The sequence below is a fragment of the Sebastes umbrosus genome, chromosome 4 (assembly GCF_015220745.1).
Source record: "Sebastes umbrosus isolate fSebUmb1 chromosome 4, fSebUmb1.pri, whole genome shotgun sequence".
Lineage (NCBI taxonomy): Eukaryota > Metazoa > Chordata > Actinopteri > Perciformes > Sebastidae > Sebastes > Sebastes umbrosus.
This window is the reverse complement of record NC_051272.1, coordinates 12820718-12841547: the sequence shown is the minus strand read 5'-3', so window position 1 is coordinate 12841547 and position 20830 is coordinate 12820718. Positions and strand designations below refer to the sequence as shown.

At 37.7% G+C, this 20830-nt stretch overlaps 2 protein-coding genes across 3 annotated transcripts; one reads left to right on the top strand and one right to left on the bottom strand.

Moving 5' to 3' along the window:
* Positions 1 to 393: 393 nt before the first annotated feature.
* On the bottom strand, positions 394 to 7163 carry bend7 (BEN domain containing 7). Its single transcript, XM_037767059.1, has 10 exons — positions 6869 to 7163; positions 5511 to 5588; positions 5071 to 5424; positions 4704 to 4820; positions 4267 to 4622; positions 3561 to 3668; positions 3256 to 3373; positions 3030 to 3143; positions 1672 to 1713; positions 394 to 1209 (listed from the first exon to the last, which is right to left on the bottom strand). Exons 1-10 carry the CDS (start codon positions 6936 to 6938, stop codon positions 1151 to 1153), a joined length of 1416 nt encoding a protein of 471 aa, XP_037622987.1. The 5' UTR covers positions 6939 to 7163; the 3' UTR covers positions 394 to 1150.
* Positions 7164 to 9238: 2075 nt separating this feature from the next.
* prpf18 (PRP18 pre-mRNA processing factor 18 homolog (yeast)) lies at positions 9239 to 18394 on the top strand. Of its 2 annotated transcripts, XM_037767616.1 has the most exons (11): positions 9239 to 9427; positions 11722 to 11799; positions 12028 to 12054; positions 13420 to 13521; positions 13617 to 13730; positions 14077 to 14223; positions 14347 to 14415; positions 15606 to 15746; positions 15853 to 15924; positions 16689 to 16844; positions 17371 to 18394. In XM_037767616.1, the coding sequence occupies exons 1-11, from the start codon at positions 9362 to 9364 to the stop codon at positions 17449 to 17451; spliced, it is 1053 nt and encodes a 350-aa protein (XP_037623544.1). In that variant the 5' UTR covers positions 9239 to 9361; the 3' UTR covers positions 17452 to 18394. The 2 variants fall into 2 exon arrangements, with proteins under 2 accessions (XP_037623544.1, XP_037623545.1); XM_037767617.1 differs by lacking the exon at positions 12028 to 12054 and having other exon boundaries at positions 17371 to 17508.
* Positions 18395 to 20830: the final 2436 nt, after the last annotated feature.

Here is a 20830-nt window from a genome sequence, read left to right as displayed (position 1 = left end):
TGATTAAGTAAAAGTATACTTAGACTTTTCTGTGTACTTGTCAGTATAAGCCAAGTATACTTAGACTTTTCTGTATACATGTCAGTATAAGCCAAGTATACTTAGACTTTTATACTTGTCAGTATGAGCCAAGTATACTGATGTATACTTTTGTTTAGTATATCTCTGATAAGTACAAAAAAAGGTAAACTTAAAGTATACTCTCTTATTTTAAGTTCAAAAGAAGTATACTAATAGCACACTTGAATAAACTTATTTTTGGTAAGGGTATTAGTCCTCAAGATGTTTCAGGAAGAAATCCAGCAATATGAAGACTTTTTCTCATTTCTTCTGTTGTTAATTTCACCTTCAAGCATATATAAATATAAAAACAACAACAACACAAAGACGAAATGGCCAGGAAACCATATTTAATAGTGGAAACAACTATTCATATGCACAGTGAGCGAAAATTAAAGAAAATTGTAATTCCATCACAATATTAACAACAATAGCACAATAGATATGCATAGCCTAGAGATTATAGTAAGGAAAAAAATATTCATAGAATACTGTATATTTTCAGTAAGTTATAGCCTATCAACATATTTTTGATTTGCAAAATTGGCCAAAAATACATTAGATATTTACTTCTGAATGTAGTATGTAATTACGCTGCACTGCACATTACACTCATTGAAGTACTGGTCACTTAAAAGGCACAATCCACAATGGAAAAACTTCCTGTAAAAAGTAATTTGTGCAAAATATACTGTTACAATACTTGGTCTTGTTTTCAACTCCTAGTAATGACATATGAGTACTAGGCAAGTTAAAGCTGTAGGCTATAATGTAAACAGTAAGTCACTTTTAAACATGAAAATGATCTGAGGTTTTTAACCACTGTATAGTTCAGTGTCTATTGGCATAAAATCCCAGATCTCAGCATCTGTCCAATGAAAAGTCCTAAGGACCACAAAAGGTGGAGCGTGTGTATGCATGTGTGTATGAGGATATAAGCAGGCTTCTTTTTCATTTGGTCCTATTGTTTTTTCCCTTTACATCCCTAACACAGAGCAGATTACAGCTGGTGGCATCAAATGCATCAAGTTAGAGAAGTAATGAAGGCAATCAACAGATCTGCTGTAAGGTCATCGTGGCAGCCCTTGAATCAACCAGTCATGTTCACCACCGTCCCCTCCACACTTGTAGGCTTGTTATAGTCGCAGCCTATAAAAGGAAAGAAGAAAATAATGTTAAGATATAAAATATCACCACCATAAAAGCCTCAGCGCATTTGTGTGCATGTAAAGAAAACTGCGTTCACACATTTGGTGGATTTTATATGGGCCATCCTTGAAAAAAAAAAAACCTGACAGCAGAAAGAGGCAGCGAGGGGAATAGAGAGGTGAAAGAGGGGATAAGGTGCATAGTGTGAACATAATTAGCTGACATTTTGGGAAGCTGTGAGAGAATGTCAAATGTCACAGCAACAGGGGGACAAAGACATATGAGCCAATGAGCGAGCCAGCAACGCCAGTGTGTGTGTGTGTGTTGTGACGGTGAAGTGGTGAGAGGTAAAGACACGGTGGGCTCAGAGGGGGGCTGATGGAAAGATGTTTGAGAGATTGAGTACAGTGGACAGTTACAATGAATAAATGAGTATAGGTGCAGTTTATATGAGGTTCATACTTGTGGAAGGTCCATTTAAGACTTCTTCTACTTCTGCAGCATCTGAGGAGTCAAAGGAAGAACGAGTTCACCTGACACGTTCAAAGAACTTTGTAATTGACTTTTACTAGTAAACTTAATTATTGCCTTAAAGGTCCCATATCATGCTCATTTTCAGGTTCATACTTGTATTTTGTGTTTCTACTAGAACATGTTTACATGCTGTAATGTTCAAAAAAACTTTATTTTCTGCATACTGTCTGCCTGAATATACCTGTATTCACCATCTGTCTGAAACGCTCCGTTTTAGCTAATTTCAACAGAATTGCAACAGAATTGCAACAGAATTGCGTTGCTAGGCAACAGTTTGGGTCCATGTTTACTTCCTCTCAGATGATGTTATTCACATACACTGCAACAGGAAATAAACAGGGACCCATTTAGAATGTTTACATTTAAAACTTTGAAATGGTCTAAATATTGTATATTTGTGACATCACAAATGGACAGAAATCCTGACGGCTTGTTTCAAAAGCACAGTTTCTGAATACGGGCTGTGTGCATTCCTCCGTATATTGAGCGTTTCAATACTTTCACAGTATTTATATAGAACTTAAACCTGCTTTATAATATAAAAGCCATGAAAATGTCACTTTTACAATATGGGACCTTTAATAATAATAAGTTAACTTCTTTTGACCATGCTCATACACCCTTTGCATAATAAAATCGGATTAGGTGGTTAAAATAGGATGCTAGACAAAATATAAGTATATACCGACTCTCAAAATGAGGTCCAGGGACCCCCGGGGGTCTGTGGGACTCTGTCAGGGAGTCTGCGAAATAATTTGCTATAAATTATAAAATTGTGCTGTATCATTGAAAAGTGCATATCTACAGATGGGGACCATTTGTGTATCCATCACTCTCACCCACGTTAGCTTTGGGCCAATATATAATGATGCCATATAAGGCCAACAAAATAATCTATAAATGCTGTCAAGTTGAGTCTAAATGCAATTTGAATAAAATCACCCTCTGTTTAAGGTATATGAGTGGAATTAACGTACTATAACATTGCAAATTTCCCTGTTGTGAGACTAATAAAGGATTATCTCATCTTATCTTAACATGATTCAAACCAAAATGTGTTTTTGTTTGTCACTATCAAACAGGTCTGAAATATTTAGGTTAAAAAGTTTTAGAATATGAATAGTTCCACTGGTATCTAAGTGTACAAATGGTAGTAAGCATATGCTTAATCTGTTTATTAGGGGGTCTTTGGAAAAGTTTCTCCCCTGTGAGGACTCCCTATAGCCCCAAAATGTTTGAAACCCCTGACTACTTCAATAAAAGAAAGATAATAGGGGAGAATTTACCTCTTTTCAGCCTCCTTCTGGCAAGTTTGATCTGATCTTGAAGGATCTGAACCCAGTCTCGTGGCCCGGGCAACTTCTCTATTCTGTGTTCAGTGCAGTATTTCTCTGTAAACACTGGACACAGTTCACACAACTACATTAATGTTTCATTTATCATTTCATTAATGTGTCATTATACTGTTGTACTCTGGTACAAAGAGACTGATTGAGTCTTTTTGTATCTTACCTTTAATGGCGCCCACAATGTTCTGGTCCAAGCCCTTACGGTTGTCATTGAGCCCTCTCTTCCTTTTACCATTTGGCAAGGAGTTAGCCAGAATAGTGTCGTCAAAGAAGGCACACACCTGAACACACAGTAGCTCCATGTTAAAACATTGTTGAGCCTTTTGTGATCTTAGCTTATTAGTGGAGTAAATTACTGGATGTTTGTTGTTGCTGCTGTTTTTAATCAAATGTAAGTAACCAGTGGTGCCACATGACTGCAAAGTTCACCACAATCAAAGGTCTCTTAAAAAACATATTGATGCGCACCAGTTTCCGGAACAGCAGGCTGCCGGAGCGTGTATAGTTGACCAGAATGGAGTCTAGCTGAGCCTTTGAGATATACACGTCATGATCCTCTGCAAGACGCACCTCAGACTGAAAAAGAATCCAATAACACATACTGTGAATTGTGAAGTATTATGGGAAAGTGGTAAATTAAAACACAAGATAAATTCAGTTTTTAGATGGAAAAAGAGAGGACACACAACCTGATCTACAGAAGTCATTGTCATGAGTACTGGCCTAATGTGGGTGTCATTGTAAAATAAAGTATGAGGATGATCGTGCAAAACTTAGTATCTCATACCTTCCCAAAATTATGATTTGAGATCCGAAAAGGTCAGGGGACACAAAGGTCCTCCTTAGCAACAAAGCATGTCACTTGGCAACGGCTTTTAATATATGCACATGAACTTAATGTATTTTAAATTTCTTAAATGGAGACAAACATGGTAGAGAGAGATGCTAAAGAGATCTATAATGTATCTCCATTAAAAGAAAATCTGGAAGAAATTGAAGGCAGCTTTATGTAGTTGGATGAATTCATGTGTATTTCCACCCCACAATTCTATGATTTTTAAGTTATAATACACGAATACTGTTTCTTTGGGAGTGCAGTACACTTAAATTGTAAATTAGAGCTACCAATTAAGCACAGAAAAAACGCATTCATGTACACTAACATGCAGATTACCTCTAACAACTGAGGTTCCCTTAGCTGGTTCAGGAGAGGGTTGTGTCTGCTGTTGACAGTTACTGGATTTTTCTGATGTGGCAGCACAGAAACCTCAGAGGAGACGGGATGACTGTTGGGTGTAGACGAGCCTCGCTCTTTCTCACATTCCTCCCTCTTTCCAGATTCTGCAGGTGCAGCTAGAAGTGGTGGTGACGCCTCCAGAGGGCCAAGAGCAGCTTTCCTAGCGCTAGACACAGTCAGTGGTGCCACCTTATAGATCGGCCTCCTCTTGCGGGGCCGACAGCGAGGAGCGGGGCCTGGACCGAGACGAGGTTGGCATGGTGACGCTGCCTCTTCTTGTCTTTCCAAGGATGCTAGAAAAAAGACGATAACACATTATAATTTGTCTTTCTCACTTTCTCACAGTGTGTGAGTGTTTGTGTTCATCCACTGACCTTTTTGAGTCTGCATCAGCCTCCTCATAGCACGCAGCTCCTGCAAAATAGCCTGCAAGGTGCCCTTACAGTTACACATACAGCAGGGGGCTTCTGGCGCAGCAGGAGGGACTACATCTGCTGGAGAGACAGTGTTGTGTTGGTAAGTCACTGACAACAAAGAGTGTATATGTGTGTGCATGTGTGTTTGACTGTCTAAGTGTGTGCCTTACACACAAATACCTCTATATATGTTTGTACCTCTACAACAAAAAGCTTGTCTGGTGTTCAGCACAAGACACTTTCTCCTCTCTGTTCTATCAGCATAATTTTTCTTGAAGAAATTAAAGTTGTGTTTCTCCTCGTCAAACCTGCTTTGGCACCCTACCGTTAGCATCATTCACTTTGATCAGATCCTTGGTATTGTTGAGCATCCTCAGGGCTTTGGAGCGGGTGCTGTACTGACCACAGCCTGGACCGTTGGGGATGGGGGTGGATATGGATGAAGGTGAAGGTCCCGGGTCCCCTGCAGAGTTCCAGCTGTTGCTCTGGTGATCCTCTGACACCAGAGATGACAGTGCAGGCTGATGTACCCAGGTCAGATGCCTATCCTGGGGCTCCTTTGTTAAGCTGTCCTGCTCAGTTACCACGCGCTGATACACCCTGCCGGTCTTATCACTCAGAAGCCTCATCATTCCTGTGATTTGCCTCTTGATCTCCACGCCCTCGTCCCTCAGCCAAACTACGTTGAGAAAGAAGGGTGTCGGTATAATAAGTGAGATCTGCCATGATACGTCATAGAAATTAATCCTTTACAATGGCACATACCATCAGGCAAAGCAGCATCTTTAGGCTCTCCATTGACATCTTTGCAGTTGGAATTCATCATATATGAAGCGGCGGAATCTGCAAGAAAAACAGCAAGGTTTATGTTTTGGTTATGTTAAGGTTATGAAATAGTTACAGCATAGCTGTGATGAAATTAAAATGTAAAGCTTCAGGAGGCAGAAAGTTTTTGGCATCATTGGGCAAAGATAACCTTTCAGCATATTGTAATTCAAGTGATCTGAGAGAAAACTAGACTTCTGCACCCCCTCATGGCTCTGTTTTCAGGCTTTAAAAAATCTTAAAAAGCCTGTGACGGGAGACTTTGGCCAATCACAGGTAATTTCAGAGAGAGCGTTCCTATTGGCTGTACTGCGGCAGGTGGGCGGTGCTTGGTATTTCCTCAACTGATCTCAACATGGCTGCCGGGTCACAAACTTTCTAATTTTACAGCTAAACAGTTCACTACAAGATGATTCTGAAAACATTTGAGGTGAAAAATAGGCATTACAGTAACAGAATATTGTTTCATATTTGATCAGCGCTGCCTAGTTTGACCGTTTGATCGGAGTTTGCAAGTGATTGACAGCTGCTCAAAGACGGCAGGCTCCAGCTCATCTCTGATTGGTTGTTTTCCTCCAGTCTGTGAAATCTTGTAGATGCCATTAGGAGCACCGGAGGACACAGAGACACATGATTTTTTTTTTAGATTACCTGTCTCATGCTCTACTGTCAGGATATAGCAACCGTTTTATAAAAATAACTTTTTTTAAATCATATTGACTCCATTTCTACCCACTGCTGCTTTAATTTTACAATAACACCATGATAGTTGCAGAAGGATGTTGTGGCCTTTTTTTTTTTTTTTTTTTTACAATTGCAATGATGAATGTTGTGCAGGCTGATAGAGACTGTGATGTCAACCAAAGCAGAACCACCCCCCACTCCTCCTCCTCCCATCCCATGCAGAAACCACCACCTGTAGGTGGTATGAAGAAGAAGTGTAGAGGTGGCTTAAAGCTTACTGCATATAGCTTCAGCAGAAAGTGAGATCTCAGCTGCATGTTATATGTTCATAATGCGCAACATGTTTTCATATTTTGGACTAATTTATTTATTCTTGAATCTATGTTGAGACTGAGGAAGGTTTTTTACATGTAAGACTTTATAATCATTAGCTTGTTGGTTATATATAATAACCGAGGCACACACAGACAGACTATGTGGGCATTGTGTCGTTGTGGCCGTCGCTTTTGTTTACAGAGTCGTCTCTGCTGGCTCACAGCAGCCAGACAAACACCCAGACACACACAGAGACGCGCGTCTTGCAAGGTCTCTCTCTCATTCATCCAGCAGCCTACCTTCATCTTCATCCGTGACCAGTTTAAAGCTCTGAGACTTCCTTCTCCTTTTCCTTTCACTAAACTCCATCTTCAGTAAGTCGTGTGCAGTCGCAAAATCGATCTTCAGATTCAGAGAGACGAAAATCAGTGACAATATGATCCACTGTCCTCCTGCTGCCTTATTAATCAGTTAAATGTCTCCTCAGGCTGCAGATTCCTGTCACCGTGTTATTATAAGCTTCATTATAAGGACCCTGATAATAAACTGCTATTGTGTCTATCTATACTCCCGTTGCTCAACAAGGATGCTGGTTCTTCCCTCTCTCCTCCATGTAAATAAATTAATGACTTTAATATTAAAAAAATCGTCACATATCCCTTTGCGCCACCTGATGGTATGTTCTCATCTCATAAGGTCGAGTCACACATTTGGTGTCCAAACAATAGACTGGCATTTGAACAAAGAGACCAGACTGCAAACATAAACTTTTTTTATTTATGGATTCTCAAATTAATAAAAAAAAAATAATAGTTAATTGTGCATTTATTGTTGTTAGGGTGACTCCTTATAATGAAAATAATCATATGACCACCTCTGATGTTGGACTGAGTAGCAGATGACTGAAACTCTTGTTCAGTTAATTATAATAGATATATTATGGCAGACAGGCAAGGCAAGGCAAGTTTATTTATATAGCACATTTCATAAACAAAGGCAATTAAAAGTGTTTTACATATATAAAAGCAAAATAAAAGAGCACAAAGTGCATAAGATAAAAACGAATAAAAGAATATAAAAGTATAAGTTAAAAGAAAAAAATTAAAAGGATAATAAAAACAATCAAAAGACAGTAAAGTGCAGCATTTGATCAATTAGGAAAAGCGTCTGAGAACAGTTTGGTCTTGAGTCTAGATTTACAGGAGTCAGATTGTATAAATGCTCTTTCTTTAGTGGATGTCTATATAAAAGCTTATGTTGTGCATCAATGGATGAATTTCCCCTCACTCCAGTCTTGACCTCACTTCAGGCAACAGTATAATTTCTGAGTCACTGGCAGAAAATAGGAGGTAGTGTTGAGTCACTTATGACAAGTGCAGTGCAGTGAAGTTGGTGCTACTTTTTTTCCATAATTTCATCATTTCTCCCTTCTCAACCTAAAATGATTTTAAAAAAAGATCTAATCATTTTCAATCCCCGTTCTTTGCTAGAAGTGACTCAAACACACTCTATTTGGTACAATTTTGTACCAGCTTGGAAATAGCCTCTTATTGCATTGAAATAAAGTGAAGCACCAGCAGTCAGTTTGCAATTTGATTTAGTCCTTTATATTGTAGAATAGATAGATAGATAGATAGATAGATAGATAGTAACTTTATTGATCCCGAGGGAAATTCAAGTTTCCAGCAACACAGTTCCATATTGCAAAACATGTTAGTAAAAAGGCAGTAAAAAAGTTAGTAGTGCAAAGTACAAAAAAAAAATACCAGATATAAAAATACAAGGAGATGAAGAAAACTGTTAAAACTGAATATAGTGCAGGGTATGGCTGTGATATAGGACTATTAAAAAAGTGAATATAGTGCAGAAGAGACTGTTAAAAATGAGTATAGTGCAGGGTAACTCCAGTAGCAGTCTATGAAAGTGCACTGTGTGCATTATTATCTGTCCTGCAGATATATATATATATATATATATATATATATATATATATATATACATACAGATATATTTATGCACCAAAATGTAGCAAAATGACAATGTCAGATCAGATAAACTTTAAATGTTCTGAGTATATAGGTATTCAAACAGTGCTTTAGCAAAACACATCTAGTCTAAAGCAGTATTTTTGTTGTTTTATTATGCTCAAAGGAGAGTTCTTGGTTTTGAAATGATAAGCTTGATATTGGTAGCTGTACTAAACTCTCTAAGAAGACTAAATGCTTAAGACACTGACTTAAATAATAATAATAATAATAATAATAATTATTATTATTATTATTATTATTATTATTATTATTATTATTATTATTATATTTATAATAATAATAAATTTTATTTATGGGCGCGTTTCAAAACACTCAAGGTCACCTTACAGGGCAGAGTAAAAATGGATAACAATGTAACAATAAATAATAAAATTAACAAAACAAATTTACAGTGTATGAAATCATTATTAAATCACTATGTACAGAGGATTCGTGGGACCAGATTGATAATGATTAAAGTGAATATGCCAGTTTAAAGAGATGTGTTTTGAAACCAGATTTGAAAGTGGAGAGAGAGTAAATGGTCAGTGAAACCAAGTTACATTTTATTATTATTTTATTTTGAAACGAACTCAAACAAAACAAAGTGATTCAATGGAGACTCTTATACTGAAATTCCGTGTTGGGCTTTTTAAAGTGAACTTCCGGTGGTTTAAGCGTTTTAGCTTGTTGTTGCTAAAGTCTTAACTACATGTGTTGATATCTGTCGAAATAAACCGAAATAAACGAACAACGACCACAGAAATGGACATACTGAAAGCTGAGATCGCGAGGAAAAGAAAACTCATCGAAGACAAAGAGCTTGTTGACGTGAGGAGGAGAAGTTCACTGTTTGTTAGCTTAGTTAGCTTAGCATAGCTAGCTAACTCGTTTCAGTTAGTGCTGCCTTTTCCAGAATCATCTTTGTTTGTTTGATTTACATGTATCGATACATACTAAGATATAGCAAACGTTAATGTCAAACATAGTACGACTAATAAAACATTTAGGTGAAGGTAATTAAACCAGCTGGCTGATAACGTAGTTAGCTTTAACGTTAGCTAGCCATCCTGTTTAAACTCATCATTATAACTTCAGCTGTGTTTGCTCTCCGCTGGTTAACACTGCCACCATAGAAATAGATTATAGTTTAATACATTAATATGTTATTTCTATGACTGCCACACATAGAAGAACATTCATTCAGTTAATCATCATCAGTGTAATGTCTGTCAGAACAGCAGGAGTGTTGACAGCCTTGTTATTTTAGGCAAACAATTCCCCCCTTGCAATGTTAACAGTCCCCCTATCTATCTATCTATCTATCTATCTATCTATCTATCTATCTGTCTATCTGTCTATCTGTCTATCTATCTACCTATCTGTCTGTCTGTCTGTCTGTCTATCTATCTGTGTATCTATCTGTGTATCTATCTGTGTATCTATCTACCTATCTTCCTACCTATCTACCTATCTACCTATCTACCTATCTACCTATCTGTCTATCTGTCTGTCTATCTATCTATCTGTCTATCTGTCTATCTATCTACCTATCTGTCTGTCTGTCTGTCTGTCTATCTATCTGTGTATCTATCTGTGTATCTATCTGTGTATCTATCTACCTATCTTCCTACCTATCTACCTATCTACCTATCTACCTATCTACCTATCTACCTATCTACCTATCTGTCTATCTGTCTGTCTATCTATCTATCTGTCTATCTGTCTATCTATCTATCTATCTATCTATCTATCTGTGTATCTGTCTATCTGTGTATCTGTGTATCTGTCTATCTGTCTGTCTGTCTATCTATCTATCTATCTGTGTATCTACCTATCTATCTATCTGTGTATCTGTCTATCTGTCTGTCTGTCTGTCTGTCTGTCTATCTATCTGTGTATCTACCTACCTATCTTCCTATCTTCTTATCTATCTATCTATCTGTCTATCTGTCTATCTGTCTACCTGTCTACCTATCTACCTATCTATCTATCTATCTATCTATCTATCTGTGTATCTATCTGTGTATCTACCTATCTACCTATCTACCTATCTACCTATCTACCTATCTACCTACCTTCCTACCTTCCTATCTTCCTATCTATCTATCTATCTATCTGTCTGTGTATCTATCTATGTATCTACCTATCTACCTACCTATCTATCTACCTACCTACCTACCTACCTTTCTATCTATCTATCTATCTATCTATCTATCTATTTACCTACCTACCTACCTACCTACCTACCTACCTACCTATCTAGGGGACAATGCAGTATTGTATATTTGTTCATCCTGTTATCAAACAAGTTGAACACAGCTTTGGACAGAGGACACAGACCCTAATGTGACAGCACATTTCATTCTTCTTTTATACAGATAAAATGTTGGAAACATTAGACTAATTCCTGTTTTCAATATACCATGTCTCTCTTTTACTCATGTTCTTCCTTAAATTTGAAATGGTAAATGGACTTGCATTTATATAGCAACCACTCAAAGCGCTTTACACTATATGCCAACATTCACCCATTCACACACTCATTCATACACTGACTGATGGCAGAGGCTGCCATGCAAGGTGCCAACCTGCCCATCTGATCTAAATAATCATTTACACATTGATGTCACAGCCTTTGGGAGCAATTTGGGGTTCAGTATCTTGACCAAGGACACTTGGACTTGTGGACTGAAGTAGCAGAGGATCGAAATGTCGATCATTTGATGTGGACGACCTGCTCTACCTCTGCAGCCGCACCACCTCTAACTCAAACCCACATTCAGTAAACTGTAAACTTCAAAATTGCTTGAAAACAATTAGATTTATTATATTAAACAACAAGATATTTTCTCACATACAGTACAGTATGCGGTCACATTCAGTCCAACTCAGAGGAAAGAAAAGAATAGTTGTGTTGTGGAAATTACTAGCTGTTTTATATAAAAGATAAACACACTACAATCATAGTAAAAGAGAAGGAAAAGGTTAGCATTATGTCATCTTTGTTGTGAGAGTGTTATGTTATGCCACTCTAGGCTTCACCACCAGTGTGATCTTTTCATTGTGTTTTCATTGAGTTTGATTAGAAATGTAAAACCATTCAATTATCTTTCTGCTTCCAGGACTCCAAAAAATTCTTCAAAAGGTCCGATCTTGCACGCAAGGAACAAGAAGACTACTTCAGAAGATGTGGATATAAGGTTGATGTCAAGATCACTCTCTTTCTCTTACTCTCTCACACAAACAGATATAAATAATTGCCTTTCTTCAGTTCAGTTTTATCTCATGTTAAGTATGACACTCTTAATACTGAAGTTAAACTTTTTTGCAAGGAAACAAAATAAGGTCAGGCTTTGATGCTCAGGTGTGCATTAGTGTTTGTGTTTGCTGTTTTTCCTTCAACCTGCCTCTGCTGCCTGCATCTGTAGGTTCAGAGAGAGACTCCTGAGAGCCAGGTATGGGATTGCACAGTGAAGTAGCTGACAGGATGCATGATAAAAGAATTAAACACGCTGTGTCCCAAAGGCTTCCACTTCCTTGTCACCCTTTCTGAAAGTTCAATATCTAAAGCCAGTGGGGATAAAAGCAGAAATAACATGGTGGAGGTATCTTTACTTTCCAGTGCAGGTTTCTAGAAATAACCCCATGAGGGCTGGGTATTTTGGTGAGATAAATGGAAAATGTAACCATCTCTCCTCTGTTTATTCAGCATGATACATTTAGTCTATTCATTTTTAATTTTGAAAAGTCATGTATTTTTCTTTTCTTTCATAGTCTAGCCAATTACAGAAAAGCATTTGAAATTATGAATTTATTCAAATTCACCTGCATTATATGAATTTGCTGAACCGCCTTGTGATTCCAATACGCCACCATTGTCAATATTTATGCTTTTAACAATTCATTTTTATATGCAGCAACCACTGTGACAACTAGACTACATGCTGCACCAGATATGTGTTACAAACTCAGTAACAGTCACTTGTCAGAAAGCAAGGGAACAAGGAAAGGAATCCACAAAGCCAAAATGGGACACAGACATGGTGTTGATTTCAGCATGGGATACTGAACTGAAATAAAAGATAATTCTGCTGCACTTCTTATATTATTTTGCACATAATCTGTAACAGCAGCTTCAATATTTAGACCAATTATAAGTTTCCCCTGGTTTTGTGTCTCTAGTTTGCATTGCCTTGTAACAGATGCTTTATGGAAAACTGCATTTCTGTTCTACTTTGTGCAAGGCTTAAAATGTCAAACGTATTAAGCTATTCTCTTTGCAGACATGCAGTATACTGTGTTTATTGAGCCATTGTTTGTTTGGAAGGCTTTTTGTAATCAGTTTCTGTTTGTTCTTTTAGATTGTGCTACTTATACCACAATCTAAGAGTGCTGAGATGCATGTGCCTATGAAAGCATGATCTAGAAGCATATTTTGAGTTTCTTTTTTGCAAAAAAAAAATGTTTTTCCTGTGATTAGGCTTTTAGGTGGTGCAGGCAGCATTCAAATAACACAAAATGAAATGAGATAAATGCTTGCTTCTATTGGTAAGTTATTGTGTGACTTGTCTTTATAGAAGAGCTGTAGGTATGACAGGGATGTGAACGTGTGCAGTCCAATGCATCATAGTGACACACATCCCTCTTCATTCCTGAGGTCTCATCTCATGAAGACATTGCTGATGCTTTTCACATATCCCAGTTGTATTTGTTTCACTTGCATCGACCCTGAAAGAGCAATCTTTCGATATTATCAAATTCTGGACCTTTAATAATCCCGTCAATAAGTATAATTATGTTCCCTCCATGTTGTCCGAAAGATTGCCAAGAAAGAAGAAGATGAGCCATCCACGTCAGCTAATCCAGTGTTAGAACTGGAACTAACAGAAGAGAAGCTGCCGATGACACTGTCACGACAGGAGGTGAGTCAGTTTAAAATATTAACGCTTCCCTCAAAGTATTTTTTTTTTCCATATTAAAAGTTAATGCGTCTTTCGCATCGCTGTGTTTTGTTTAGGTAATTCGACGACTCAGAGAACGAGGGGAACCAGTCCGACTGTACGCAGAGTCGGATTATGATGCTTTCCAGAGACTCAGGAAGATTGAGATTCTGACCCCAGAAGTGAACAAGGTAGGACTGAGTGTGTCTTGGAGTGGGACACATCATCCAGTAAATATATGCTGATTCAAGTCCATCCTATCTAGGAAAAACAATCACACAGTAACCTCTACATTGGAAGAATTGCATGTCACTACTATTTCGATGTACCTTAACCGTCACTTTTCTATGAGCCGTCACCAGAAGCAGATTTGATTGTGTTGCTTTCAACAAAGCTCCAGACAAGTTCTGTGAAGCAGTGAACATGAGTGATGTTGCTCTTGAGTGAATAAGTGATTCTTTTAATGGTGTCGGTATTGTCGTAATTTTTAAGCACAATATACTCATTGACTCTGTTTAACACTGTCTCTGCATCTAGGGCTTGAGGAATGACCTTAAAGCAGCCATGGACAAGATTGACTTGCAGTACCTGAATGAGATTGTCGGGGGAACAGAGCCAGGAGAGGTGGACACACAACACGACCTGAAAGTGCATGAAGAACACACCACGATAGAAGAATTGGAGGTACATTGCAAAGTTAACAGGGTTGAGTTTTACTGTTAGATCAAGTTATTTTTCATCAGGTACACAGATTTTAAAGTTAAGGTTATGATTAAGTTTATGTCTAATACTGAGACTCTCCTTCAGGTTCTCGGTAAAACTCTGGGCAAAGGAGATGACAATGGAGACCAGGATCTTATCGACAAGTTTTTGAGGGTAAGGCAAGAAAATCCTGCTCTACCTTTTGATCTAGAGGGAGCTGTTGGCTGAAAAAAATGTTTTACACTACTTTGGCTGCTATTCATGTTGTTGTTCTTCATTTATTTACTGTGCGTTGTCGTTAAATAGATGAGATGTTACGTGTTATTTTGATGATGGGATGTTTTGTGCAGTGTGTTTTTAAAGCGACCATTAAAAACGTCCAAGTAATCGTAATCTATCTAGTGTCTCTCACCATTTCAATCATTGGTAATATTTTTGTCAAGGAAAAAAGTTGCACACACGTAGCCACGATGCAATTATTTACCAATGTTTCAACATGACAGGCTTCTTCAGGGTATTGAGGGACAAAACAGCTCTTTGTTGAAAAGAGAGACTTGGCCTAGAATGGCCTAAATGTTGATTTTGATTTAAAACCCTTTATCTGACTTTGCATAGAGTTTATTGAAATGTATAAGTACATAGATAACTAGATGTCTTCCTGCTATCTTTCTATAATGGAATTGTTTTCTCTATGTAAAAAATGTTTCCCATACTAAGTTGTTTTTTTCTAATATGTTCATTCTACATCTACTGAAGATATTATGTTGATCCCTTGAGGTCTCTTCCTTAGGAACCCCGTCGGCGCCAGGGGTGTTTTAGTTTTCCCTTAAAATAGTCTCTCTTAATATTATGTGTCTTTATAAGGCTGTAATCTAGACACTTAGCTTTTTTCATATTTATAAGGAGACTTTTTTGATACATTGTGCAGCAACCCTTTATCAAATATACTGGGCCTATCTTATGTTTAGCTGTTTTTCGATAGTTACATAGATATGTTCTTTGATACACTGTACAACCTAAGCTTTTGATCACATTGCTTTACCAATGTGTTTTTTTTAAATGACATATGAATCAGGTAGCTACTTGCTCCTCCTACAATATGTACATGTAATTGAAGACATTCCTCCCCCTGAGAGAGCACACCTGTGTCTTATCCTCTATTTAATGTCTGTGGAGCTGTTTTGTCAATACCCTGAAGAAGACTGTCATCTGGAAACATTGATAAATTATAAAATGTGTTTTTTGCATCGTGACTATCCTTCATACCTGTATTTTCACAGCGGTCTGCATATCTCCAACACTGATGTGCATTCCTCCTTTCTCTCAATATTTTGTTAATATCCACATTTCCTGTTGTATTCTAGTTTCTTCTTGGTGTTTGGGCCAAAGATCTGAACAAACGAGAGGACCACGTGAAGAGAAGTGTTCAGGGCAAGCTGGCCAGCGCAACTCACTCACAGACTGAGTCGTACCTCAAACCTCTCTTCAGGAAGCTCAGGAAGAAGGTAACATTTGTGGAGACAGTAAAACAAGCTGCATGGATGTTGTTTATATGGTGTGGATTTTCTTTTTCATTTCTTACAGTTTTAATTTCTCTATTATCTCTTTTAGAATTTACCAGCTGACATCAAAGAGTCAATCACGGACATCATTAAATTCATGCTGGAAAGAGAATACGTCAAGGTATGTTATTATTAGGGCTGTCAAAGATAAGCACAGTTCATAGTATATTTGTGTAGGTATATAGAGCCTATATTGGATACCCTTTTCCTGCCTTTTAGTAAGAGATGTTGTGAATGAGGAAATAGAGTGATTTAATATGACATTTGTGCTTTTCCCTGATCCCTCATTGAAATTATTAATCGCATGATTGTCCATAGTTAATCACACATTAATCACACATTTTTTATCTCATCAAAATGTACCTTAAAGGGAGATTTGTCAAGTATTTAATACTCTTATCAACATGGGAGTGAACAAATATGCTTGCTTTATGTAAATGTATGTATATATTTATTATTAGAAGGTGTGTCAGTGTGCTGACTTGACTATGACTTGTCCCGACTGCATGTGATTATCATAAAGTGGATATGTCTGTAAAGGTGAGACTCATGGCCAAATGGCCATGGTAGTTATTTATCCTCCTTCCCGCCAAGCTAGTATGACATTGTTGGTTGGTACCAATGGATTTCTTAAGTTTTCTAGTTTCATATAATCCTAATACCAGTATCTCTTCTCAAGCTTTAAAACTCATTTGCTACAACCTAAAAATCGAAAGGTGTGTTAATGTATTAAAGAAATCAGTGGCGTTAAAACGGATTTGCGTTAATGCGTTATCCCATAAACTTTGACAGCCCTAGTTATTATCTGTATAAATGTGTTTCTGACCATGTTAGACAATTTTATTCTACAACAAATTGATCAACTTTATTCAACTTTTTGTCCAGGCAAATGATGCCTACCTGCAGATGGCCATTGGTAATGCTCCCTGGCCTATCGGTGTGACCATGGTGGGTATCCACGCTCGTACTGGGCGAGAAAAGATCTTCTCCAAGCATGTGGCCCACGTTCTCAACGACGAGACGCAGAGAAAATACATCCAGGTGAGACCATGAGATTACCCCCTACAGATAGTGTTTAAATCTCTATTAAGTTGGGATTTATTTTTTAGGGCAGTGACCCCCAAGATCAGATGTAAGCTAATAATGATTGCTAGATCATTACCCTGACAGTGTAGGAATTTATCTTTTTCATCTTTGTTGCATCCTCTAGGCTAGATTAAATCCATGTCTGGTTGGATGCCAGATTCAGGATTATTTTAAACAGCAAATTAGAGTTATTTTGATTACTTGGGTAGAAGTGCACTATTTTTTAGACCTAACATTTCTGTGTTTTTTCATCGAAGTGTTGTAATACTAAAATCAGAAATATGCAGGTTTGGGTTGAGGTTATCGGCTGGTCAAATACAGTAGTGACTAGAAGTCATCACATTATATCAGTATCCCTCCCGGAAGACTGTAATCATTACGAAAAAGCTAAATATCAGGTGGGCTATACTGCAGTTGACCCATGTTTATACATTTAATCACCAACTTAATTGCCTTCTGTTTTTAATTTTTTGTTCTACAGGGACTGAAGAGGCTAATGACGATCTGCCAGAAACACTTCACGACTGTTCCATCAAAGTGTGTCGAGTACAACGCTCTTTAACTTCTAACTTCAGCTAAGCTTATGCCGAGGCTGTCGGGTATCAAGAGAGGTTTTTTTTTCTCAATTATGGTTCTGGCATGACAGTGTGGTTGTGGGAGAAATTTCTCAAAATCTTATATATCAAGGGCCTTCAAGTACATCTGGATTTTGTGGCCTTAGAAAGTAATTTAAAGAGATGTTGGGTGATTAAGACCAGATCACAATTGTGCTCTATGAAGAGATAAATGAAAATATCTCAGATTTAAGAGGAGAACACTCAACAACCTTTAAGTCCTATTAGACTTGTCCTTGTGAACCACTGGGAAAATGGATGCACCTGTCATGTCATTGATAGTCACAAGTCTAACTGAGAACATGTTTGTTTATGGATCCTCTAAGGACATCCAAACCATTGTTGCAGGAAATTTAAAACCCTAAAAAGGGTTTAACTTATTCTGTTAATAATTGCTTTCACAAGTTTTTCAAAGATTAAATTTCACGATGTAGGATAGACAAAGTGTCATTTGCCAAGGAAGATCCAGTCGTGTGAGTTTTATTACATCTGAGATATGCCCGTTCTTAACTCTTTATTGACACGCTGAAATCAATGCAGCTCCAGTTATATGTGTAGGTTTGAGTTCTCAGCAGATATTTCAACCAATCAATGTGTCTTTGTACTATCTTAGTAAGAAAATAAAGAGTTGTTTTGTTATACCGGCTGTTGGGATTGTTAGTTTTTATGCAGTGTGAAAAGTTAATTTTCCTTCTTCAAGATAATTTTGTTCTGTTGTAGTTGTTGAGATTTGCTCTCTCTTATCTTCTGCAGCTGGACTGCTGAATGGGACTATTTTTAGCCACCATAGTTTTTTTTTGGTCATTAGAAAATGTGTCTGCAGGGAAACGGTTTCTAATAAAGGACTCTGTAAATGTGCAATGACATGCTTCAGTAAAATGTTGGATTGCTCACTGTGTGACTTAAAGATTCATTAGGAATGTACTAGTCAGATGAAAATAGGCAATTAAGGAATCAGTGTGCTCTTCTGGACGGCAATCTGAAGCCACAGAAAAACCTAGATTTGCAGCAACTGATTGCTGTTGGAAACCTTCCAGTAGTTTGCTAAGATGGTAGCATCCAGCGTCACACACTGACCTTATTACACCGAGTAACCATGGTGATCTGATCTGTTCCTTGTGGACATGGCTGCCTGAACCCACGTCACCGCGGTTTCAGTCCGTCGGCTTTGAACGCGTCACTGCTCGAGACTCAGCTGGACAGGTTGACAGTTGGTAGTGCAAATACTGTGAATTAGTGCTGGGAGTTCCTCTGCCAACTTTCAGCACCCACATCTAACCCACAGGCAAAGACTTTTCTTTTAACACATATAGTGTTAGAAACATTTCAAGTTCAAGAGTATGAAATAACCCAGTAAGAAGTCATTACATTTGTTCACCCGTGGAGTCGTTTATCTGCCTGTCCTTGAGATAAACTAAGCTAAATATTTTGGCGTCTGTCCAGTCAAATGTGTTGTGTCACTGTCAGCTGCGACGTTTGCTTAGCCAAGGCCTTGAAATGATGGTCCAGTGGAAAGTATTCGCAGCTGTAAATTAACAAGCAACCTCTGCGTGTTATCATACCTGGGTGTCTGTGTGAATCCGGTTACCTTCCAGACCAGTGCTATGCCCCAACAGAAAGGAACTAATTAATTCAAAGTAGACATAAAAAAGGAGTTAAATTGAATTTCTAAACCTAATAAAACTGCAAGATTCACTTTGAGATCATTTTGGTGAGACAGGCCATGAGAAAGAGTACTTAGTCAGACTGATAAGGACGACATGTCTGGCTTAGAACAAGCACAATGGGAGTGTGTGTGAAGAATAGCTCCCTGAGAAAGAAACGGGACTAAAAAGGCATTGCATTGTGGATACACGGCAGTTTTTGGATGCTTATGGTTGTAACAAGTTTGCAGTTACGTGTAGCAGTACACTGTTAAGAATTTCACAGTAAAGAACTGGCAGCAGGGTTGCCTTTATGTTACTGTAAAATCAACATTATTATACTGTTGCTGAAATTTACAGCTTTGTACTGTTAATGAAAAATACAGTTTGAACTGGTTGTTTTTTATTAATTTCACAGTATTTTACAGTTAATTTACTGTTTAAAGATACATTATATAGCTGTTTTTCACCTTTCTTTTATCTTACTGATTTGTTTTAATGCACTATTTAGGTTGTATTTTTTACATACATTTTAATAAACATAATTTTTTGCCTAGATGAATAGACTTAGCAGGTTACAGACATAGGAATAGTCACACTAAATACAATTAAAGGCACTTGTTAGGAAAAAGGCTATAATAGACTTGTTGACACTTTTCCCAAAATGTCTGTCTAGCTGGCTACAAGCACAGAATGCAAACCAGAACAACATGTGAGTGAAGAACAGAGCTAATTCACTGATTTTACAATCATGTACAATGTACAAGCCTCACATGTGCAGATCAGGTCCCAGAATTAAAACAATACTGCATGAAACTGTTACTGATGATACTTTAGACAGTTGATCAGCAGGAAAGTGCTGTTTTTTAAGCATTATAGTTCAGTTAAAAAACAGGTTTTCTTTTGCATTAACAGTAAAGCACTGTTTTTAGCAATAACAGGTTAATACTGTTGAAATCCTGCTGTAAATTAACAGCAATTGTTTACAGTGTACATGTTCTTGCTCCTAACATTGATGCATTTTGCATCAGAGCAGCTGACACTTTCTCCTCACTGTGAATTGTGTTTTGAATCTCAAAACATGATGCTCTGATTCATGTTGATTCTCTTCCTTTCACTTCAACTCGTCCACACTATTCCAAGATGTTATATCGACCGCAAACTAATAGGTGGCCTCATCCCATTCTCTTGTCAGAGACGCTGTATGTGAATATGCTGATTTAATATGACCTGAACTCCCTGACAACAATGAGGGTTTGTATTCATTATGTGGGGGCCCTAACTAGCTTTTTTTTCCCTCTAATGACCTCAGATCTATGCATGGCCCCATTACTGGCCATAAGATGTGGACAAGCTGATAGAAACCTACTCTCTGTGCTCCTTTTGTGCAGGCGTAGGATTTTTGTGTCAGAGCAGGACGTGTGAGGGATCCACTCAGTGTCATTATCACATTGATATCCCTAGGATTCGTGGAAGGATTATCTCTATCGTCGCTGTGTAACTGCATATATTAGCATGCCAATGTGGAAATCAAAGCAAACGTGGTGCTGCTTAATTGTTTTCTAATGTATTATGTCATGCTACATCATGTAAGGTAGGTGAGATACTCCTCAACTAATCTCAATTCAGGTGAAAAAAACATCTATCCACAAACGAGTAGAAACATTATTTAGTCTGGTTATGC

Bases quoted from the DNA above. Each gene is read 5' to 3' on its own strand.
- bend7 (XM_037767059.1), bottom strand. From the start codon at position 6,938: ATGGAGTTTAGTGAAAGGAAAAGGAGAAGGAAGTCTCAGAGCTTTAAA. The intron at 5,425-5,510 runs GTATGTGCCATT...TTCTCAACGTAG, and splicing joins AGATGCTGCTTTGCCTGATG to TTTGGCTGAGGGACGAGGGC. The intron at 3,374-3,560 runs GTGCGCATCAAT...CTGTGTGTTCAG, and splicing joins GCCTGCTGTTCCGGAAACTG to GTGTGTGCCTTCTTTGACGA.
- prpf18 (XM_037767616.1), top strand. From the start codon at position 9,362: ATGGACATACTGAAAGCTGAGATCGCGAGGAAAAGAAAACTCATCGAA. The intron at 9,428-11,721 runs GTGAGGAGGAGA...TTCTGCTTCCAG, and splicing joins AAGACAAAGAGCTTGTTGAC to GACTCCAAAAAATTCTTCAA. The intron at 14,416-15,605 runs GTAAGGCAAGAA...GTTGTATTCTAG, and splicing joins TTATCGACAAGTTTTTGAGG to TTTCTTCTTGGTGTTTGGGC.